General features: G+C 54.4%; 2 protein-coding genes across 43 annotated transcripts in view; both read left to right on the forward strand.

Annotated features, from left to right (window-relative positions):
- NECTIN2 (nectin cell adhesion molecule 2) overlaps nucleotides 1-21,288 on the forward strand; it is a 43,012-nt gene extending 21,724 nt beyond the window's left edge. The window contains exons 3-9 of one of the 2 annotated variants that reach the window (XM_050772204.1): nucleotides 3,865-4,161; nucleotides 5,766-5,883; nucleotides 6,620-6,768; nucleotides 14,806-14,959; nucleotides 18,156-18,219; nucleotides 18,351-18,437; nucleotides 20,173-21,288. In XM_050772204.1, coding sequence (XP_050628161.1) covers nucleotides 3,865-4,161; nucleotides 5,766-5,883; nucleotides 6,620-6,768; nucleotides 14,806-14,959; nucleotides 18,156-18,219; nucleotides 18,351-18,437; nucleotides 20,173-20,442 — 1,139 coding nt within the window. In that variant the 3' untranslated portion in view covers nucleotides 20,443-21,288. Of the gene's footprint in view, nucleotides 1-3,864; nucleotides 4,162-5,765; nucleotides 5,884-6,619; nucleotides 6,769-10,510; nucleotides 11,231-14,805; nucleotides 14,960-18,155; nucleotides 18,220-18,350; nucleotides 18,438-20,172 lie in introns of those variants that run through there. The other variant, XM_050772205.1, reaches the window with a different exon arrangement.
- The window catches only part of APOE (apolipoprotein E), a 125,782-nt gene that overhangs the window by 83,694 nt on the left and 18,349 nt on the right, over nucleotides 1-23,739 (forward strand). The window contains exon 1 of one of the 41 annotated variants that reach the window (XM_050772181.1): nucleotides 833-836. The exons of 32 other annotated variants lie outside the window; for them this stretch is intronic. The gene's annotated coding sequence lies outside the window, so the exon portion shown is untranslated. Of the gene's footprint in view, nucleotides 1-832; nucleotides 837-2,481; nucleotides 2,486-6,187; nucleotides 6,192-6,986; nucleotides 6,992-8,255; nucleotides 8,275-10,595; nucleotides 10,603-15,217; nucleotides 15,222-21,224; nucleotides 21,230-22,041; nucleotides 22,046-23,739 lie in introns of those variants that run through there. 8 more of the 41 variants (XM_050772165.1, XM_050772179.1, XM_050772169.1 and 5 more) reach the window with 8 other exon arrangements.

The following is a 23,739-nucleotide window of genomic DNA, read 5'->3' on the forward strand; positions in this document are numbered from 1 at the left end:
TTTAGTAGAGATGGGGTTTCGCCTTGTTGACCAGGCTGGTCTTGAACTCCTGACCTCAGGTGATCCATCTGCCTGGGCCGCTCAAAGTGCTGGGATTACAGGCGTGAGCCACTGCTCCCGGCCAGGGAAAAAAAAAAGTTGTTTTAATTAACCAGGCTCAGTGACTCACATCTGTAATTTCAGTTACTCGAGAGGCTGAGGTGGGAGGATCACCTGACTCATACCTGTAATTTCAGCTACTTGAGAGGCTGAGGTGGGAGGATCACCTGAGCCCAGGAGGATGAGGCTGCAGGGAACTGATTGTACTACTGCACTTCATCCTGGACAACAGAATGAGACCCTATCTTAAAACAAGTCCAGTCCAGGCGGGAAGTAATGGTTTAGAAGTAGGGGACACCTTGGCCTCATTGAGATAGGATGTGCAGGGAAGGCGTCTTAGTCAAGTCTGGAGTCTGAGAAGGAGCCCACCTTCGGGCACAGCAGAGGGGCACGGGCAGAAAAAGCTGGGAGGTAGGCGTGAGCTGGGAGCTGGGCATGTTCCAGGAATGGAAAGGAGGCTGGGGAAGATAGGCAAGGGCTTGAGTGACCCTCAGCGGGGCCACATTACACGAGCTTCACAGGTGGAGGCGAGGAGGCTGGACTACGCTACGCCCTCAGTATGGTTAAGAGCCATGGGAGGCGTCAAGCCACAGGAGAGATCTGGTCAGACGTTTGAGATTGGAAAAAATGACTGGCATTTGTGTGACAAGCGATTGGAGGAGTGGACGGAGGTAGAAGGGAGCTGGGAAGAGAGGCAAGAGGAGGCATTGCTGGGAAGACGGATGAGGCAGTGGGGGCAGAGGGAAGCGGGCGGCATAGAAAGGTGTTTTTAGGAGATAGTAGGTGCTGGGCTCGCCCATGGATTGAGGGGGAAGCAGGATCAGAGAAGAGTCCCAGGCCCGACGCAGTGGCTCACACCTGTAATCCTGGGCTCAAGGGATCCTCCTACCTCCGCCTCCTGCGTAGCTGGGACTACAGGCATGAGTCACCACATCCAGCTACAAATGCTGTTTCTTTAAATCTTGGAAGTCCCCTGGGAGCCCACCTTCCCTAGGCAACTTCCCAGAAGCCACATCACTCTGGATGTCCTTTTCTTCCCCCTTCTCAGCCCAGAGCGTCTGATAGGTCACCCTGTGCTGTCCTTGAGTAAACACTTCCCTTTCCAGTGACACATGAGACCACAGTTGTTTTCCATAACACAAAGGACAGCTGTCTCCTCCCCACCCTCACCAATGCCTCTCTTCTTATGCAATCATTTGTTCTCTTCCAGAGATAACTTTAGGGCTAGGCACGGTGGCTCACACCTGTAATCCCAGCACTTTGGGAGGCTGAGAGGCAACAAGAGCAAAACTCCGAATCAAAATAAATAAATAAATAAAGCGACTCAGAAGATATGAGGAAGTGTAGGGTTTAATCAAGGGCAAGGCTTGAGGATGACCACCTGGGAGCATAGATTGAAGTTGTCCTGAATATACACTTCAAGCAGGGGCCAAGGCAAGGAGCTTTTGCAAGTGAGCTTTTGTTTGTTTGTTTGTTTGTTTGTTTCTTGGAGAGAGGGTCTCCAAAAATAAAAGTAAAAATTAGCCAGGGATGGTGGCGCACATCTGTAATCCCAGCTACTCAGGAGGCTAAGGTGGGCGAATCACTGAAACCAGGAAGAGGAGGTTGCAGTGAGCCGAGATTGAACCACTGTACTCCAGCCTGGGTGACAGAGCAAGACTCCATCTCAAATTAAAAAAACAAAGAGAGAGAGATAACTTCAAAAGCTTCTATATACACACTGGGGCAGAAGTAAGGAACAAAACAGCCAAAGCCTCTGTCTTCATAATGTGTGAGCCACTGAGAGATGGATGGTTGGCCAGAGTCAGCGGTCAGCAAAGTGCCCTTGAGGAAGAGGGGCTTGGAGTGGGGTCTGGAGAAGGAAGCCAAAGCAATCCAGTCACAAAATCACCAACCAAAACCCCAAAGTGGGTGGGGGCAGAGACTGAGGAGGGCGTGGGTAGGGAGCACGTGCAGCGGCCAGGGGAGGTGGCCATGGGGAAGTGCTGGGCTTGGGCCCTGAGTCGCTATTCTAACAGCTTGGAGGGCAGCCAGGAGGATGTGGGGAGGCTTTTTGGATGCTCCACGATGGTCAGGGGAGAAGGCGGTGGGAAGGGAGAGCTGGGAAGAAGGGGAGAGTCAGACTGTGTTGAGAAGTTCAGAGGTGGATACCCAGGTCCAGAAAGCAACGGAAGATGTGAGTCTGGGTGGGGGACACACATCATAAGCATGAGCTGCTATTCTTCCTGGAGGTTTGTTTTTGTGATTTTTTTCTTCCCATGTTTTCCAAGAGGATAAGGTGGAAAGGGTATTAAAAAAAAAGGACCGACTTTGAAAATTTTCTGCCTTTATCACACTTCCGGTCATACAATCCTCTAATGATGACTACAGGAAAAGGAACAGGGGGCCTTTTCAGCTGGACCTTTGAATCACATTACTCGGTTATTCAGCCTTGGCTTTTTTGTTTTGTTTTGTTTTGTTTTTTGAGACGGAGTCTTGCTCTGTCACCCAGGCTGGAGTGCAGTGGCATGATCTCCGCCCACTGCAACCTCCGCCTCCCGGGTTCAAGCAATTCTCATGCCTCAGCCTCCTGAGTAGCTGGGATTACAGATGCATGCTACCACGCCTGGCTAATTTTTGCATTTTTAGTAGAGACAAGGTTTCACCATGTTGGCCAGGCTGGTGTCGAACTCCTGACCTCAAGTGATCCACCCTCCTCAGCCTCCTAAAGTGCTGGAATTGCAGGTGTGAACCACCATGCCTGACCACCTTTTTTTTTAAATCCCAGCCTCCTCCAGGCTTTTGGACCCTGTCTCTGCATCTCTGGCAGGGCGAAGAGACAGTATAACGAAATGGCCAGGCCAGGCGCCTGTAACCTCAGAGCTTTGAGGGGCCGAGGTGGGAAGATGGTTTGTGCTCAGGAGTTTGAGATCCGCCTGGGCAACATAGCAAGAACTCATCTCTACAAAAAAAAAAAAAATTTAAATTAGCTGGGCATGGTGGTGCATGCCTGTGGTCCTGGCTACTCTGGAGGCCAAGGAGGGCGGATCACTTGAGCCTAGTGGGTGGAGGCTGCAGCAAGCTATGATCACGCCACTGCACGCAAGCCCAGGTGACAGAGCGGGCCCCTGTCTCTAAAAAATAAAGTAAAATAAAATGGGCAACGCTTGGATAGGGCAGTGTGGGCCAGACAGTACCCTAAGGCATTTACCTATCAGTGTAGTATTTAATTCACACAACAATCCTCAGGCCAGGCGCAGTGGCTCAATCCTGTAATCCCAGCACTTTGGGAGGCCGAGATGGATGGAACACGAGGTCAGGAGATCAAGACCATCCTGGCTAACACGTTGAAACCCCGTCTCTACTAAAAAAAATACAAAAAACTAGCCGGGCAAGGTGGCGGGCGCCTGTAGTCCCAGCTACTCGGGAGGCTGAGGCAGGAGAATGGCGTAAGCCCGGGAGGCGGAGCTTGCAGTGAGCTGAGATCCGGACACTGCACTCCAGCCTGGGCGACAGAGCCAGACTCCATCTCAAAAAAAAAAAAAAAAAAATCCTCGGGGTGGGTACTTTCATTATCCCCATTTTACCAAAGAAGAGACAGCTACAGAACCAAAGAAAAGACAGCTACCGAGTTGCAAAACCACTTACCCCAAGCCAGGCCACTGATAAGCAGCAGAGCTGGGATTGGAACCCAGCGGTTAGGGCCTAGCACCCTGCTCCTCTGCTGAGTGTTGGTTGAATGACTGCAGGTGAGGAGTGATGCACCCCCTCTCATCCTCTCCCCAGCCAAGCCCCAGAACCACGCTGAGGCCCAGGAGGTCACGTTCAGCCAGGACCCTGTGCCAGTGGCCCGCTGCATCTCCAAAGAGGGTCGCCCACCTGCCCGGATCTCCTGGCTCTCATCCCTGGACTGGGAAGCCAAAGAGACCCAGGTGTCAGGGACCCTGGCCGGCACTGTCACCGTCACCAGCCGCTTCACCTTGGTCCCCTCGGGCCGAGCAGATGGTGTCACGGTCACCTGCAAAGTGGAGCATGAGAGCTTCGAGGAGCCAGCCCTGATACCTGTGACCCTCTCTGTACGCTGTGAGTGCATCGGGGGTGACCCCTCCCCCATCAAAACTGCCTACACTGGCTTCTCTAAAGCACTGTCTACATTGTCTCTGAATGTTGTCTACGTGGGTTCCCTGAAGCCAAATTCTGCACAACCTTCCTGCCATTGTCTACACTGGTTCCCATGGGCAAATCTACATACTTCCCCCTCATTGTCTACACTGGCTTTACTGGGTTCATGCCATGCCATGCCTAGTCTGTGGTAAGCTGGGATGGGCTTGCAAGAGCCAGTTTGATACATTTCTTTCCAATTCCACATCCAATGAAGCCGTCTCGGAGCTTGAAATCAACCTTGGGGAATGTTTACACCAAGGAAATTGGCAAACCCTAGAAATGGGAGCTTCTTTTATTCCCCAGAGAGTTGGTTTACCAGCAAAGAGCTGCCCCCAACAGTGTCTTTTCTGGCTTCCATGGACCCTGGTCGGCACTGCCCCTGGACCGTCCGGGTCAATCATGCTGGGCCATGTCTACATGTCTACACTGCCCAACCTAACATCATCTCCACACCTTCTCATACTTCTGCCTTGACTTCCCTAGGTGCCATCTATACTGTGTCTCCCAGAGTCTCTACACCGACCCCTGATCCCTGATATTATTTACATTGCCCCCACCCCCTGGGCCCTGTTGATCCTGACCCCTCCCACTGGGATTTTTGCTAGCTCTTCCAGAAACTGCCTATACTCACACCTCATAATATTACCCAGAGAGGCCACCCTGGCACTCTTCACACAGAATCCCTCAAATACTGGCTTAACCACCTCTTCCACCACTGTCCAAAATGACCACATACCCCAACTCAACGTTGTCTACACTAGCTCCCCAGGCAATGCCTCCACTTACACAGATTCCCTAAGCCAAGTCTACACCGGTTCCCCCAGACAACATGCATCATGTGCGCCCATAAGTGCACCAGCTCCCCTGAGCCTCGTCTGTGCCAGTTTCTTCCCAGGACCTACACTGGTTGCCCAAACCCTGTTTTGACATCCTCCTTCCATGTCAGAAACACACACACAGGCCGGATGTGGTGGGTCACACCTGTAATCCCAGCACTTTGGGAGGCCAAGGCAGGCGGATCACTTGAGGTCAAGAGTTTGGGACCAGCCTGGGCAACACAGTGAAACCCTGTCTCTGCTAAAAATACCAAAATTAGCTGGAAGTGTTGGTACATGCCTGTAATCCCAACCACCTGGGAGGCCGAGGCGGGAGGATGGCTTGAGCCCAGGATGCGGAAGTTGCAACAAGCTAAGATCACCCCACTGCTCTCCACCCTGGGCAACAGAGCAACGTCCTGTCAAACACACACACACACACACACACACACATTATTTGTAGTGGCTCCCACAGGCACTGCCAGCACTGAACAATAACTCCCACAAAATTATCCACAGTGGTTTCCCCGAACGGTGTCTACACCGACATCAGCATACACAGCCTGGACTGATTTGCCCCAGATGGTTTTGACTGCCATACCTCCTGCCAACCTGCCCCGTTTCTTTAGCATTCCTGTCCATCTGCTAACCTGTCCATCCACTCTGGGATTCTCCTCCTTGCTGATCCAGTCCCCCCATTTCCCGCAGACCCTCCTGAAGTGTCCATCTCCGGCTATGATGACAACTGGTACCTCGGCCGTACTGATGCCACCCTGAGCTGTGACGTCCACAGCAACCCAGAGCCCACGGGCTACGACTGGAGCACGTGAGTCACGTGGCCTCGGAACCCTGGGTCTGAGGGAGGCAGGGCTGGGGCCTGGACTCCTGGGTCTGAGGGAGGAGAGGCTGGGGCCTGGACTCCTGGGTCCGAGGGAGCAGGGGCTGGGGGCTTGGACTCCAGTGTCTGAGAGAGGAAGGGCTGGGGTCCTGGACTCCTGGGTCTGAGGGAGGAGGGGCTGGGGGCTTGGACTCCAGTGTCTGAGAGAGGAAGGGCTGGGGTCCTGGACTCCTGGGTCTGAGGGAGGAGAGGCTGGGGGCCTGGACTCCTGGGTCTGAGGGAGCAGGGACTGGGGGCCTGGACTCCTGGGTCTGAGGGAGGTGGGGCTGGGGCCTGGACTCCTGGGTCTGAGGGAGGAGGGGCTGGGGGCCTGGACTCCTGGGTCTGAGGGAGGAGGGGCTGGGGGCCTGGACTCCTGGGTCTGAGGGAGGAGAGGCTGGGGCCTGGACTCCTGGGTCCAAGGGAGCAGGGGCTGGGGGCTTGGACTCCAGTGTCTGAGAGAGGAAGGGCTGGGGTCCTGGACTCCTGGGTCTGAGGGAGGAGGGGCTGGGCCTAAACTCCTAAGTCCTCCAGGTTGAAGGGAGCTTGCATTTTGGCAATTTGGGGTCTCCAGGAGTACTTAGGTCCCTGCAGCTTGGCTCCTGGTGGGTGTATCTTCAGGGATGAGACCTGTGCTCCCCTCTCGACCTTGGTATCCCTCTCACCTGACCCCACACCCCTCCAGGACCTCAGGCATCTTCCCGACCTCCGCAGTAGCCCAGGGCTCCCAGCTGGTCATCCACGCGGTGGACAGTCTGTTCAATACCACCTTCGTCTGCACAGTCACCAATGCCGTGGGCATGGGCCGCGCTGAGCAAGTCATCTTTGTCCGAGGTGAGTGGGTCTTGGGGGCCGTGTGTGGAGACCTGGGTCTGCTCCCCCAGAGCTCCACCCTTCAGGATTTGGGGACTGCACTGGGGGAGGCTGCGCCGCCGGCCTGGGAGGGATGTAGACCCGCCTGGCTGAGGGGAGATGAGGGTTGGCCTTCCCCTCGTGGCCTCAGACTGGGGTCTGAATTTGGGGTGTCAGGGTAAGTGAAGGCAGCAGAGTTGGGGGGTTGAGGACTTTGCTCGGGGTTCCTAGAAAGTAGAGGCCTGGCTAGGGTCCTCACGAAGAGACCTGAGGAAGCTGCCCTGGGCTCCAGCTCCTGAGAAAGACACACACCTAGAATCAGGCACGCAAACCTCAAAGAGACAGAAACCAAGAGCTCCCACCCCTAGAAACACGATCCGGCCCCAAGGCACGGAGCCAAAGAGGAAAAGCGCGAAGCCAGACCATCACCCAGTGATGGAAACTGGGTCAAACTCACAGCTGCAGAGCCACACACCTAGAGGGAAGCCGGGACTGTTAACAGAGCCATGCTCCCTGGGACAGAGAGCCCCACGGGCCCCGGAGCTGGGGCCAGAGACCCCTCCTGTCAAAGCCACAGCTGGCAGGACCCACAGCCACAGACACTCCCTGTGCTGGGAAATGCTGTTGCAGAGATGCCTCAGAATCCAGACACTCACCTGGATAGTAACCCTGCACACTCAAACCCATTGTCACCAAGACACACACCCAGGAGGACAGTGGCACTGGCCAAGACAGACGGAACGAAGCCAGATGACAACTGTGACAACTGGAAACAGACTTTTTTTTTTTTTTTTTTTTTGAGATGGAGTCTTGCTCTGTCGCCCAGGCTGAAGTGCAGTGGCATAATCTCAGCTCACCGCAACCTCCGCCTCCCGGGTTCAAGCAATATCCTGCTTCAGCCTCCTGAGTAGCTGGGACTACATGCGCTCACCATCAAGCCCAGCTAAGTTTTGTATTTTCGGTAGAGACAGGGTTTCACCATATTGGTCAGGCTGGTCTCGAACTGCTGACCTCAGGTGATCCACCCGCCTTGGCCTCCAGAAGTGCTGGGATTACAGGCGTGAGCCGCTGCACCTGGCCAGAAAGAGACATGCTTAGAAACACCCGAGGGCAACGGTCCATGCAGCACACCTGTGCAAACACGCAATGTGCAGGCCCCCCAGAAACATGACCGAAGGTGTAGGGACAAACTCCCAGACAGGGGCTGTCCCTGTCATGCAGACAGAGTAGCCACGGAGGGACAGAAGCAGACTCCCTTACTGAGTCATAATCTTAGAATGCAAACACAACCTTGCAGGGACACCTAAGGGAAAACAGACCCCTCTTCAGGAATCCAGATACAGCCAGGGAGATAGGGCACCCCTATGGGAAACACTGTCACAGACAGCAAACCCAGAGAGACAGCTGTCCCGCTCTGGGCTCGCCTGATGCTCGAGGATGCTCACGAGTCCCTGGAGGGAGACATCACACAGACAGACACGCTGGGGGCAAAACTAATCCCGGACAGCAACGGCTGCCCACAGAGGAATGTCATCCCTCACTCAGACGGAAAATCAAAAGACACCCTGGGAGAAACCTGTGCCCGGGAACTCTCCCGAAACTCCCCGAAACTCCTCCGAAACTCTCCAGAAAGTCCGTTAGGGAGATTCTCATTCAACAAATATGTGTTTCCTGTTTGCTAGGCACTCTGGCTGAGGTTAGGAATACAATGGTGAATGAGCCACAGTCCCTGCCCTCAGCAGCACACCCAGGGGAGGGTCAGCTCCACCCACCCAGACAGACACCTGACTGGAAATACACCCCTAACCTCTACCCCAGATACACCTGAGAAGCTGATGCCCTGCCCACACACCCAGCAGGTGGCTCCAAGGTTGGAGCCTGCAGAACAGACGCAGTAGAGAAAGACTCAGCGCTGTGGAAAGATACCCCACCTCCCCACAACGGTGGCCACGGAGCCACCCCCAGACGACAACACCATTACAAAGACACGTGCCTACAGATAATGCCTGCAGAAACGTGCGTGCTCCAAGCACCCTAGAAATCCCGTCGCAAGCAGTGAGTGCCCCGACAGCCACAGCCAGAGGAGACACACTCAAAGCTCCTGGGGTCACTCTCAGAGGGTCTCTGAGCCACGAACCCACATCCAGGCACACACACAGTCGTCACAGAAAAACAGTATGGAGTCCACAGCAGCACGAACATAGGTACACATGCCACACCGCAGGACAGATCTATCTTTAGGGAGACTCAGAGAACATTTTATTTTTAATAGAGACAGGGTCTCATTATGTTGACCAGACTGGTCTTGAACTCCTGGCCTCAAAGCATTCCTTTTGCCTCGGCCTCCCAAAGTGCTGGGATTACAGACATGAGCCACCACATGAGCCTGATTCAGAACTTTCAACCCTAGACATGAACAGACTCAGCATCAAGTTCCAAAACACCAATGCCACCTCCAGAAACAGAGACAGACCTCCCGAGATAGGCTCAACCTGGTCCAGTTAGTGACCAGCACTTCCATTATGGAGAAAAATCTGTTTCACTCCTCAACCCAGCGTATAGCTAGAGACGTATATACCACCCTACCCCCTGCCAAAAAAGATTTTATCCTCCTCTTTTTTTAATGCTATTTGTGAGTCACTAAGCTGATTTGACAGCCCACTGGGTCATGACCCCCTGTTTGAAAACAACAGAAACAGATGTCCTTCCTGGGTCTCAGCTCTCCTGTGAGTAGAGGTGTAGAGGTGCGGTCAGGTGTGGGTGAACCCCCACCCCCGTCTGTCCCAGTTAGGCCTTGCATGCAGGGATGGGGGAAGTGGCGGTGGGTAGGTTCTGGTTACATTGATACCTGTCCCTGGCTTGGGGCCCAGGAGCCCCATCCCTCCCTGCTCACACTTCCCTCCTCAGCACTTCATGGCTTCCTCTCTCTCTGCCTCCCTGCTCCCTCCCATCCTCCCTGGCTCAACCCCTGCAGGGAGCACTAAGGAAGTCCTACTGTCCCGGTCTATGAGAACCCCATTTTACACGCTGGGGATGAGTGGCCCAGAGAGGAGGCAGCCACGGCACTTGGAATAAATGCTCCCAGCCACTCAAGAGGGCAGAAGTATCAGGAGTCTGTGGCCCTCTGCAGAGAGCTTTGGGATCAGACAGCCTCCCACTGAAATCCAACTGTCCTCCCCCGAGGGGGTGTGCCCCCAAGCTCGTAGCTGTGTGAGGACCCCACAGCACATTCAGGGAGGGCTGCGAAGTCAGGTGGCGCCAGGGTCCCGGCCAGTGACCGGGCGGCCAGATCTACTGCATCCGAATAGCCAGCTTCCACTCAGCCACAGCGATTGCCAGACGTGGGAGTTTGGTGTTGCCAGATCTGATCTTTTCCCCCCTAAGAGAAACCTGGATTTTTAAGTGAAATCGCCTGATTTTTGAAAGGTTGGCTAGCAATTTAAATTTTGCAAAACGTGAACACCTGGGGACCACTGGTTGGCATCCCCTCCTTGTACAAAGTGGCGCTCAGGCTGTAGTGAAGGGCGGAGGGGCTTCCCCTTCCCCCCCACTCCTCTTCCTCCTCCATTCTTCTGCTTAGAGTCACCCCCTAATTATGGTCACTCCCGCTCCTTTCCTCCCCGCCTATCCTGCGTCTCCCCCACCCCCTCACCAGAGCTATCCTCATGACCTTGTGTCTCCCTTTCTCTCTCTCTCTCTCACCCCTCCTTCTCTCTCTCCTCAGAAACCCCCAGGGCCTCGCCCCGAGACATGGGCCCACTGGTGTGGGGGGCCGTGGGGGGGACACTGCTGGTGCTGCTACTTCTGGCTGGGGGGTCCTTGGCCTTCATTCTGCTGAGGGTGAGGAGGAGGAGGAAGAGCCTTGGAGGAACAGGAAGAGGAGCCAGCGGCGACGGGGGATTCTACGATCCGAAAACTCAGGTGTTGGGAAATGGGGACCCTGTCTTCTGGACACCAGTAGTCCCTGGTCCCATGGAACCAGATGGTGAGGAGGAGGAGGAGGAGGAGGAGGAGGAAGAGAAGGCAGAGAAAGGCCTCATGTTGCCTCCACCCCCAGCACTCGAGGATGACATGGAGTCCCAGCTGGACGGCTCCCTCATCTCACGGCGGGCAGTTTATGTGTGACCTGGACACAGACAGAGACAGAGCCGGGCCCAGCCCTCCCGCCCCCAACTGGGCCACGCCGGCCTAGGGTTCCAGACTGGTTGGACTTGTTCGTCTGGACAACACTGGAGTGGAACACTGCCTCCCACTTTCCTGGGACTTGGAGGGAGGTGGAATGGCACACTGGACTTCTCCCGTCTCTAGGGCTGCATGGGGAGCCCGGGGAGCTGAGTTGTGGGGATCCAGAGAGGACCCTCGCCCCCAGAGACTTGGTTTTGACTCCAGCCTGCCCCTGGCCCCGTGACACTCAGGAGTTAATAAATGCCTTGGAGGAAAACATTGGGGGTGTCTTGTAATACATCAGACCCCCTCCTTGGGTGGTGGGGAAAGAGGGGGTGGGACAGGGACTCCTAGGTCCCAGGGCTGGGAAGAGCCGATCCACGTCCCCGGGGAATGAGAGCCTGGAAGGGGTTAGACTGGGGAAGGCTGTGGGGCTCGGACCACTTGGATCCTTAAAAGACGCATTGGACAGCCGAGAACCGCGAGGCTCGTGGAACTAGGATTCAGGTCACTGGACTGTGGGCTCAGAGACCTGGACATTTGGACTTCTGAGTCCCAGGACAGAAGCTGCCTTTCTGGATGGTGTGGCCAGACCGGTCGGAGTCCAGAGACCCTCGGGTGCAGGTGGGGGTGGGGACAGCAGGGGCTCAGTCAGGTTCCCTGCGTCCTGAGAGAATGGGAGGCCAGAGGGCTGTGATCCAATGGAGCCTCAGACCTCAACTCCCCCAGGTTGCTGGCAGTCTCGGGAGGGGAGGGCTGCTCCCCACTCCCATTCTTAGGGACCCTAAGGGCATGGGGTAGGCGAGGGGTGCTGGAGAAGTCCCATCTCTGGCCACCCCCACTGTAGCTTCCCTCACCTGCTTCTCCATCCTTGCCCTCAGGGATCACCCCAAGGGACTTTTCAGTGACTCCTTGGGAGTGGCAGCAGCTCCCTCCAGCTCCTTTCAACTGGAAAAGCAAAGATAGAGGGGGTCCTTGAACTCCCAGGCTCAGTAAGGGGCAGGTTTTTACCCGTGTCACCTCTGCTCTCCCAAGCCTCTGTGCCGCCTCTGTAACACGGGGCGGGTGTTCACATCGGCCTCACAAGGCTGTCACGGGACCCAGTAAGGACATGCCCGTGATGCCCTCATGCAGCCTCGTCGACCTCCACAGACCCCACCAAGCCCTGTGCCAGGCGGTGCTGGGGCTGCAGCTATGACCTGCACAGACCCAGTCCCGTCCTCCGGTGCACATTGCCATGATGACCACAAGAATAGCAGCAGTATGTTTAGCATGAAGGTGTGTGTGCGGACCGAGGGGCAGTCTCTCTCTCACTCCCCCACCCGCTGAAGCCCTCCAGAGGATGTCAGGCTGTGGAACGGGAGCAGTGAAGATGAAGATCCAATAGTCCAGCGTCCTCTGGAAGCTTCCTCCTCATTTGCAGAGTGAGGCTGATGCGTGCGTGACCCCCATAGGCTCTTCCATACGTGTTATTGTCTGTACTTGCCCGGTTGTTTATTGTCTGTACTCGCCCACCCACCCCACCCAGGCAACAGGAGGGCAGGAGCAGGGAATTCTGTCCGCCTGGCACACAGTGGATCCTTCAGTGCCATGCTGGGTCATCCTTACACACCCACCAAACACCTACTGTGTGCCAGACCTTGGGCACATGGCCTAGTGTGAAAATTGGCAAGTAAACAGGTAGCTGCTCCAAAAACTCTTCCATTAGGGAAGACGTGAGATATGGAAACAGGAAGTGCTAGGAAGGAAGGAGAGGGCCAGGAGCACACGGGCTTCTCGACCCCTTTTCCAGTCTTGTGTTTTTTTTTGTTTTGTTTTGTTTTGTTGTTTGGTTTGGTTTTTGAAATGGTATCTTGCTCTGTTACCCAGGCTGGAGTGCAGTGGTGCGATCTCGGCTCAGCGCACCCTCCACCTCCCAAGTTCAAGCAATTCTCCTGTTTCAGCCTCCTGAGTAATGCGCCCAGCCATCCTTCTGTTTTTTTTTTGTTTTTTTTTTTTAAGAAGCAGGGTGGCCGGGCGCGGTGGCTCAAGCCTGTAATCCCAGCACTTTGGGAGGCCGAGACGGGCGGATCACGAGGTCAGGAGATCGAGACCATCCTGGCTAACACGGTGAAACCCCGTCTCTACTAAAAAAATACAAAAAACTAGCCGGGCGAGGTGGCGGGCGCCTGTAGTCCCAGCTACTCGGGAGGCTGAGGCAGGAGAATGGCGTAAACCCAGGAGGCGGAGCTTGCAATGAGCTGAGATCCGGCCACTGCACTCCAGCCTGGGCGACAGAGCGAGACTCCGTCTCGGGGAAAAAAAAAAAAAAAAAAAGAAGCAGGGTGGTCTCCCTATATTACCCAGACTGGGCTCAAACTCCGGGCTCAAGTGATCAATCCTCCCACTTCAGCCTCCAAAAGTGCTGGGATGACAGGTGTGAGCCACTGTTCCTGGCCCCCAGCTAATTTTTTTTTTGAGATGGAGTTTCGCTCTTGTTGCCCAGGCTGGAGTGTAATGGCGCAATCTTGGCTCACGGCAACCTCCGCTTCCTGGATTCAAGCGATTCTCCTGCCTCAGCCTCCTGAGTAGCTGGGATTTACAGGCATGCACCAGCACGACCAGCTAATATTTTGTATTTTTAGTAGAGACAGGGTTTCTCCATGTTGATCAGGCTGGTCTCAAACTCCCCACCTCCGGTGATCCACCCACCTCGGCCTCCCAAAGGGCTGGGATTACAGGTGCCCGGCTGGCCCCCGGCTAATTTTTTAAATTTTTTCTAGAGATGAGGTCTTGTGCTCGTCACCCTGGCTGATCTTGAACAATCCGCGCGCCTCGGCCTCCCAAAGCACTGGGATTACAGGCGTCAGTCATTGCCCACAGCTCTAACCCCTTTCCTGATAAGTGGAAGGAGATTCTGGTCCCCAGAGGTGATTCTGGATCCCAGAATTCTGCCCCTGCATTCTCTGCTTTCTAGCCGCCCCGGTCCTGTCTCCTCTCATCTCCCCACTTCCCCGCCTCATTCTGCCCCAGCTACATGGTCTACTTGCTGTTCTTTAAAAACAACACAAGCCAGGCCGAGCATGGCATAATCCCAGCACATTGGGAGGCCAAGGCGGGAGGATCGCTTGAGCCCAGGAGTTCAACACCAGCCTGGGCAACACGGCAAAACCCCATCTCTACAAAAAATTAACAAACAAACAAAAAAAGCTGGGCCTGGCGGCACATGCCTGTAGTTCCAGCCACTCCGGAGGGTAAGTTGGGAGGATCACTTGAGCCCAGGAGATTGAGGCTACAGTTGGCGGTGATCATGCCACTGCACTCTAGCCTGGGTGACAAAGCAAGACCGTCTCAAAAAAAGCCATAAAGCCCCGCAAGCCTCCTGCAGGGCCTCTGGCTGTTTGCACTGCCTGTGATGCCCCCAGACACTCTCGTGACTCATCCCCGGCATCTCTTTCAGGTCCTTGCTCAGTTGTCACCTTACAGTAAGGTAGAGGCCCTCCCACTACCTTTGGGGACCCCACCTTGCACCTCCTATCACTTCCGCACTCTGTATTTTTGTATCCCCCGTGACTTACTCCCGTCTGGCATGTGAACTATTGTACTGGTTTGCTTACTGTTGGCCTACCTGCCCAACGAGAATCAAAGTTCCATGAAGGCAGACACTTTGTATGTATGTTTTGTTCTCCAGTCGTCTCCCATGCGGGGCACACGTCCTCGCTCCTTCCTCATGCTCAGCAGTTTGAGTTGAATGAAAGAATGTCCCCCGCCCGTGGGAGAGGACATAGGCGATGACTTGGGGTGGGGATGGTAGCTTGGAATACGGAGCTGTGGCTTCCTCCTGGAGACCCCCTTACGCTGTCCCTCTCCTTGCAGAGACCCCCAACACAGCAGGCGCAGGGGCCACGGGCGGCATCATCGGGGGCATCATCGCCGCCATCATTGCGACTGCTGTGGCTGCCACGGGCATCCTTATCTGCCGGCAGCAGCGGAAGGAGCAGACGCTGCAGGGGGCAGAGGAGGATGAAGAGTAAGTGATGGGCCCTGAGACGGGGAAAGGGAGAGGGGTGGAAGAACTGAGGAGTATGGGGTAGGGGTTAGGGTGGCAGAAAATTCTCCATAATTGACTGTGTGAAACAGACAGACCTAAAGGAACTGGGATCTAAATGGAGTAGGGAGGTATGGGTTTTTCTCTGCCATAAAGTATGGCATTTATTTTAAAAATTAGCCAGGGGCCAGGCACAGTGGCTCACACCTGTCATCCCGGCACTTTTGGATGCTGGAGTGGGGGGATCCATTGCTTGAGCCCAGGAATTGGAGCCCAGTCTGGGTAACATAGGAAGACCACCCCCCTCTACCAAAAAAAAAAAAAAACAGCCACGCATGGTGGCTCTGACTGCTCTGTTTTGTGAAGACTCATCAGAGCCCAGGCTCCTACTACATTTTTGGGGCTTTTTTGTTTGTTTGTTTTTTGGTTTTTGGGTTTTTTTGAGACGGAGTCTTGCTCTGTCGCCGAGGCTGGAGCGCAGTGACATCTCGGCTCACTGCAAGCTCCGCCTCCCGGGTTCAAGCCATTCTCCTGCCTCAGCCTCCACAGTAGCTGGGATTACAGGTGCCGGCCACCACGCCTGGCTAATTTTTTGGATTTTTAGTAGAGACAGGATTTCACTGTGTTAGCCAGGATGGTCTTGATCTCTTGACCTCAGGATCTGCCCTCCTCAGCCTCCCAAAGTGCTGGGATTACAGGCGTGAGCCACTGTGCCTGGCCGAGTTTTTAATAAAAGAAGAAAGTGCAGTTCCTAAACTGTTATGGAGAATTTACATTAACATAAACTATTGATTGGCTATCCATTGCTCTTTGTATCACAAATTCCAGAAACCTGAAGATAAAGAGTAACACTGGTCAGGCAGGGTGGGTCAGGCAGAGTGGCTCATACCTATAATCCCAGCACTTTGCTTTGTTTTTGTTTTTGTCTGAGATGGAGTCTCACTCTGTCACCCAGGCTGGAGTGCTGTGGCTCCATCTCAGCTCACTGCAACCTCCACCTCCCAGGTCCCAGTGATTCTCCTACCTCAGCCTCCTGAGTAGCTAGAACTACAGGCTCCTGCCACCACGCCCAGCTAATTTTTGTATTTTTAGTAGACATAGGGTTTCACCATGTTGGCCAGGCTGGTCTCGAATTCCTAACCTCAGGTGATCCGCCCACCTCAGCCTCCCAAAGTGCTGGGATTATGGGTGTGAGCACCATGTCTGGCCCACAATTATTTTAATAAAAAAGACAAGAGGCAGATCCTAAATTGTTATCGAAAATTTACATTAAAATAACATAAGCTATTGATTGGCTATATATTGCTCCTTTTATCACAAATTCCAGAAACCTGAAGATAACCCAGCAGTTTGTTTTGTTTTTGTTTTTGTTTAAGATGGAGTCTCACTCTGTCGCCCAGGCTAGAGTGCCAAGGCACGATCTCGGTTCACTGCAACCTCTGCCTCCCAGGTTCAAGGGATTCTCCAGCCTCAGCCTCTCCAGTAGCTGGGATTACAGGTGCGCGCCACCACTCCCAGCTAATTTTTGTATTTTTAGTAGAGACGGAGTTTCACCATGTTGACCAGGCTGGTCTCAAACTCCTCACCTCAAGTGATCCGCCCACCTCGGCCTCCCAAAGTGCTAAGATCACAAGCATGAGCCACCGAGCCTGGCCAATCCCAGCACTTTGGAAGGCCAAGGCTCTTGTTGCTGGTGGTTCGAGACCAGACTAAGCATCAAAGTGAGACACCATCTCTTAAAAAAAAAACAAAATTAGCCAGGCATAGTGGTGCATGCCTGTGGTCCCGGCTCCTCAGGAGGCTGGGGTGGGAGGTCACTTGACCTGGGAGCTGAAGCCTGCAATGAGTTATGATCATGTCACTGCACTCTAGCCTGGGTGATAGAGCAAGACCCTGTATCTTAAAAAATAAAAGACTGAAGGGCCAGGCGCAGTGGCTCACGCCTGTAATCCCAGCACTTTGGGAGGCTGAGGCGGGCGGATCACGAGGTCAGGAAATCAAGACCATCCTGGCTAACACGGTGAAACCCCGTCTCTACTAAAAACACACACACAAAACTAGCCGGGCATGGTGGCAGGTGCCTATAGTCCCAGCTACTTGGGAGGCTGAGGCAGGAGAATGGCGTGAACCCAGGAAGCGGAGTTTGCAATGAGCCGAGATCGCACCACTGCACTCCAGCCTGGGCAACAGAGCGAGACTCCGTCTCAAAAAAAAAAAAGACTGGGCATGGTGCCTCACACCTGTAATCCCAGCACTTTGGGAAGCCAACGCAGGTAAATGACTTGAGCTCAGAAATTCGAGACCAGCCTGGGCAACATGGCGAAACCTGTCTCTACAAAAAAAATACAAAAATTGCCCAGACATGGTGGCTCGTGCCTGAAGTCCCAGCTACTTGGGTGGGCTGAGGTGGGGGTGGGGGCATGTGGAGGCTGCAGTGAGCTATGATCACACTATTGTACTCCAGTCTAGCCAACAGAGTGAGACCTCGTAAAAAAGAAAAAAAAGAAGAAAAAAAAAAGAAAAATAGCTCAGAGCAGTCTGAGGTATGTGAGGTATGCAAAATTTGTTTTTTTGAGACGGGGTCTCACTCTGTCCCTCAGGCTGGAGTTCACTGGTACAATCTGAGCTCACTGCAACCTTCGCCTCCTGGACTCAACCAATCTTCCTACCTCAGCCTCCCAAGTAAATGGGACCTCAGACACGCACCACCACACCTAGCTAGTTTTTGTATTTTTGTAGAGACAGGGTTTTGCCATGCTGCCCAGGCTGGCCTTGAACGCCTGACCTCAGGTGATCCGCCCGCCTCGGCCTCCCAAAGTGCTGGGATTACAGGCATAAGCCACCACACCCGGCCCAACACAGATCTTTTCTCCCTCCCAGAGCTCACATGAGGCATGGTAATTATAAATAACATTTCAAGTACAAATTCAGTGAGTGCCCTGAGGGGGAAGTACACCTAGGCATGTCCATGTAACAGGAATTCCTGATCCGCTGGGGAAACCTGAAGGCTTCCAGGAAAAAAAGGAATTCATGGAATGAATAATAACTCTTACCCCAGGCAAGAAAAGGGGGCAGGGGAAAGGGAGACCCAGGCAAAAGGAACAGCATGTGCCGTAACGCTGGAGTCTGAGGTTTTCTCAGGTCTTAGTCTCCGCTTGACCTACTTCCTACCCCACAGCCTAGAGGGACCTCCCTCCTACAAGCCACCGACCCCAAAAGCGAAGCTGGAGGAGCAGGAGATGGTGAGCACTTTCCCTGGAGCCCAAGCTATCCCCACCTCCACACGCACCCCAGGGCTGGGAGGGGCCTTGCAGGGAGAGGCTGGCTGGGTGGTGGGGGCAGTTACTGACCTCCCCGCCCCTCTCTGCTGCAGCCCTCCCAGCTCTTCACTCTGGGGGCCTCGGAGCACAGCCCACTCAAGACCCCCTACTTTGACGCTGGCGCCTCATGCACTGAGCAGGTAGGAGCTCATGGGAAGACAAAGGTGGGCTGGGGGTCTGGGTTGAAGGGCCAGGGGTCAGACCTGGCAGAAGAGGTCAAAGACTAAAGGTCATAACTCAAGGTCAAGGGTGTGTCCCTGGTGTGTTCAGGATTCCGTGGGGGGAGGTCAGGGGCGAGAAAGCCCAAGGTCACAAGGTTAGAATCTAAAGTCACTTGGGCGCGGTGGCCTATAATCCCAGCACTTTGGGAGCCTGAGGCAGGAGGATCACTTGGGGTCAGGAGTTTCAGACCAGCCTAGACAACATGGTGAAACCCCGTCTCTACTCAAAATACACAAAATTAGTCAGGTGTGGTGGTACAAGCCTGTAATCTTAGCTACTCAGGAGGCTGAGGCGGAAGAATCACATGAACCCAGGAGGCCGAGGTTACAGTGAGCTAAGATCACACCACTGCACTCCAGCGTGGGCAACAGAGCAAGAGTCCATCTCAAAAAAATAAATAAAAACAAAAAAATAAAATCACCTGGGCCGGGCGTGGTGGCTCTGGTCTATAATTCCAGCACTTTGGGAGGCCAAGGCAGCTGGACCCCTTGAGCCTAGGCGCTCAAGACCAGCGTGGGCAACATGGGCTGCCCAGCAACATTGTGTATCTACAAAAATACAGAACTTACCTGGGTGTGGTGGCAAATGCCTGTAGGCCGAGGTAGGCAGATTGCTTAAGCCCAGGTGGTTGGGGCTGTGCCACTACATTCCAGCCTGGGCATCAGAGTGAGACCCTGTCTCAAAAACAAAAGAAAAGGAAAAGTCACTAGGTCAACAAAAATTGATTATCTGGCCGGGCGTGGTGGCTCACACCTGTAATCCCAGCTACTCAGGAGGCTGAAGCAGGAGAATCGCTTGAACCCGGGAGGCAGAAGTTGCAATGAGCTGAGACCATGACACTGCACTCTAGCCTGGGCAACAGAGCGAGACTCCATCTCAAAAATAAAAATAAAAAAGGAAAGAAAAAGGCCAGGCGCAATCGCTCACGCCTGTAATCCCAGCACTCTGGGAAGCCAAGGCAGGTGAATCACCTGAGGTCAGGAGTTCAAGACCATCCTGGCAACATGGTGAAACCCCGTCTCTACTAAAATTACAAAAATTAGCTGAGCATGGTGGCAGGCGCCTGTAATCCCAGCTACTCAGGAGGCTGAGGCAGGAGAATCGCTTGGACCTGGGAGGCAGAGGTTGCAATGAGCCGAGATTGCACCATTGCACTCCAGCCTGGGAGAGAGGAGCAAAACTCCATCTCAAAAAAATAATAATAAAAAAATAGAATGAAAGCAAATTGATTGTCTACATTTACTGGATACCATCCCTGAAGCTGGGACAAGACAAATCAAGTCACTCCCCTCAGTGGTCTACCGGAGGTCAGGGGTCACTGAGGTTGCGCTGAAGGTTCAAAGGGCCGTTTAGAGCCCAAGGTTAAGTACTTGAGGCTGAGACTGAGGTGAAAGTTCATGGGGAAAGATTTGCAGAGATCGAGGGACAAAGGTGAGTCCCAGGATTAACAGGGTGAGTTGCGTGCGCTGGGCTTTGGGATAGGGAAGGGCCGAATGAATGTCCCAGTGCAATATGACCTCATGGACAAGGAGTGAGGTGGCATCTTGTTGGCATGGGGAGAGAGTGGTCAGGATTTGGGGGTCAAGAGCAGATTGGTCATCTGTGTCATGCGTAGGAAGTGATCTTGAGTTCCTGTCCCTTCTCCACCTCCAGGAAATGCCTCGATACCATGAATTGCCCACTTTGGAAGAGCGGTCAGGACCCCTGCACCCTGGAGCCACAAGCCTGGGATCCCCCATCCCAGTGCCTCCAGGGCCACCTGTTGTGGAAGACGTTTCCCTGGATCTAGAGGATGAGGAGGGGGAGGAGGAGGAAGAGTATCTGGATAAGATCAACCCCATCTACGATGCTCTGTCCTACAGCAGCCCCTCTGATTCCTACCAGGGCAAAGGCTTTGTCATGTCCCGGGCCATGTACGTGTGAGCTGCCACGCGTCTGGTGTCTCACATCTCACCTGTTGATCCCTTAGCTTTCTTGCCAAGGATCTAGTGCCCCCTGACCTCTGGCCAGGCCACTGTCAGTTAACACACGTGCATCCCATTTGTGATTTCTACCTTGGTGGCTCCACTATGACCCCTAATCCATGAGCCCAGAGAAACTCACCATGATAATGGAATCCTGGCAACCTTATCTCATGAGGCAGGAGGTGGGGAAGGTTCTTCTGCACAACCTCTGATCCCAAGGACTCCTCTCCCAGACTGTGACCTTAGATCATACCTCTCACCCCCCACCAATGCCTCGACTCCCCCCAAATCACAAAGAAGACCCTAGACCTATAATTTGTCTTCAGGTAGTAAATTCCCAATAGGTCTGCTGGAGTGGGCACTGAGGGCTCCCTGCTGCTCAGACCTGAGCCCTCCAGGCAGCAGGGTCCCACTTACCCCCTCCCCACCCTGTTCCCCAAAGATGGGAGAGAGGGGATTCCCCAGCCCAACGCAGAGTTTTCCCAGCACCCTCCTGTAAGCAGAAGTCTCAGGGTCCAGACCCTTCCCTGAGCCCCCATCCCCACCCCAATTCCTACCTACCAAGCAAGCAGCCCAGCCTAGGACCAGACAGGGTGAGCCTCATACAGACTGTGCCTTGACGCCCCCAGCCTTGGGAGAAGAATTTACTGTTAACCTGGAAGACTACTGAATCATTTTACCCTTGCCCAGTGAAATAGGACCTAAACGTCTCCCTTCAGGGGAAAGTGGGTCACCTGGATTGGGGGTAGCGATTGATACTGTTTTGTAAACTACATTTCCTACAAAATATGAATTTATACTTTGACCAGAACTTGCGTTTTCTGTGGGATGTGAAAGGGATGGGGTGAGACATGAAGGGGAATGAAGAAGGAGGCTAAGAGCTTGAGATAATCAGTGAACTAGGCGTTAAGAGAGTTAAAGACAAAAAGTGACCAAAGATACAAAATAAGAATTGAGAGAGTAATGAGCAAAAACCTATCAATCAAAAAATGTTGAGTAATGGAATGGGGAGGGGTCCAGGGCATGCTGTTTACTGAATATGAATAATTGCAACAGCAGTATGATGAATGGAACAAAGATAAAAAACAGCAATTGGCCAGGTGCAGTGGCTTATGCCTGTAATTCCACACTTTGGGAGACTGAGGCAGGAAGATCGATTGAGTCCAGGAGTTAAGAGACCAGTCTGGGAAACACAGTGAGACCCCGCCTCTACAAAAGTTAGCTGGGCGTGATGGCATGCACCTGTGGTCTCAGCTACTCTGGAGGCTGAGGTGGGAGGATGGACTGAGGCCAGAAGTTCAAGGCTGCAGTGAGCTATGATGGCGCCACTGCACTCCAGCCTGGGCGACGGAGTCCAACCCTGTGTCTAAAAAAATAAAAATTAAAAAAGCAGTATCGAAACTATGAGAGGCTCAAGTTTAAAGGATAAATGGCAAGCAAAAATAGATCAAAGGCAAAATCATGAATAACGTTGTAATAGGAGCCCAAGGCATGACGGGTAATAAACCTGAATGAAGGAGCCAGAGGCAGAGTGATGAATAATGAAAAAATAGGGACGGGGGCAAGGGAGGTAACGGACAGGACTTCATGGATCCAAAACATGATGGCTAATTAGAGAAGGGCCGGAAGAACGACGAAAGTGAGCAAGCTGCTGGAACTAAAAGTAGTCCCGGCAATGAAGCTCAAATGAATGGGGCAGAGGCACGATGGGTAATGGGAGAGGAATGAATGGGCCAAAGATAGAAGCCGCAGTGACGCGAGGAACAAGAGGCATGATGGGTAACGAAAGGGGTGGGTCTAAGAGGTGATGAGGGCATTGTGGGTAACGAGGAGCAGCGCAGGGTTCTCAGAACAGATTACAATTCTCCCGAGGCACTCTGGGAAGGGCCAGCACTTCCGGTTTTAGGTCAGCTACTCCGGACCAGAGGTGGGGTGCGTGCCCCGCTGCCGCGGTGCCTGGTGGGACGCGAGGCCTGACCTTGCTGCCTAGCCGCCTCTGCCGCGCAACCCACCTTTACCTGTCCTTCGACCCTGGAACGTTAGCCAATGAGAGTACCAAGCTGATACGCCACCAAGGTCGGCCCCCGTACACATTGGAGCCAATCAAAATGCTGCAAGGGTCAAAGCCGACCAATTATCACAGCAACTTCGCCGCGGGGCGGAATCAAAAGAGGGCCTCCTCCAGGTGATAGGCGGGGCGATGCCTCAGCGGGCGTGGCAAAATGCGCAGCACACACCAATGGCGGGCTAGCACCGGAACCCGCGGCGACGCGAGCCAATAGGCGTAAGCGCGGCGAGCCAATGAGAAGGGCGGGAGGTGCGCCGTGACATGCCTGCGAGTGAGAACCAATACAAAAGGACAGTTAGGAAAAGTGGGCGGGACTTTATTCACAAGTCCAATGGGAAGACCGAGTCTTGACGCTGGTGGGCGGGCCTCAGGGCACACTAAACCAATGGGCTAGGCGGGGCGGGGAGACGGTGGTGGCGGCGGCGGCAGCGGGTTCGGTTGCGCGTGGCGCACGGGGTGGGAGCGGAGCCCAGGCCGGGAGCAGGCGCCGCCGCCAGTGAGAACCGGGGCCCGGAGTCGGGTGGGGATTTGCTGGGGCTGAGTCTCGGGCGCACGGGCCCTGACCTCCGCCCTCTGACCTCTCTCCTCGCAGGCGACCATGGGGAATGTGTTGGCCGCCAGCTCGCCGCCCGCAGGGCCGCCACCGCCGCCTGCGCCGGCCCTCGTGGGGCTGCCGCCACCTCCGCCCTCGCCGCCGGGCTTCACGCTGCCACCGCTGGGAGGCGGCCTGGGCGCCGGCACCAGTACGAGTCGAGGTTCGGAACGGACCCCCGGGGCTGCAACCGCCAGCGCCGCAGGGGCCGCCGAGGATGGGGCCTGCGGCTGCCTGCCCAACCCGGGCACATTCGAGGAGTGCCACCGGAAGTGCAAGGGTGAGGGGCGACGGGCCCCCTCGGGGCTGCGATGGCCCGGATCTCGGGGGAAAGGGGAGGACACTGGGGACTTTGGGATTTGGCGCGCACCATTGGAATTATTCAACAGCACTAGGAGGTGACGTTGGGATCGAATGGTGGAACGTTGGACTTGGGGCTTAGAATGATGGAATCAAATGGTGGAAACGGGGTAGAATGTCATAGCAGTAGAGAAAAGCCTTAGGGACCTCAGGAGCCCCGGGATCAGCCAAGCCAGACTTCTCTTGTTATCGGGAACGCAACTGAGGCCCAAGGTCACGGTGTCAGCAAGGTTCCG

Source organism: Macaca thibetana, chromosome 19 (genome assembly GCF_024542745.1).
Source record: "Macaca thibetana thibetana isolate TM-01 chromosome 19, ASM2454274v1, whole genome shotgun sequence".
Lineage (NCBI taxonomy): Eukaryota > Metazoa > Chordata > Mammalia > Primates > Cercopithecidae > Macaca > Macaca thibetana.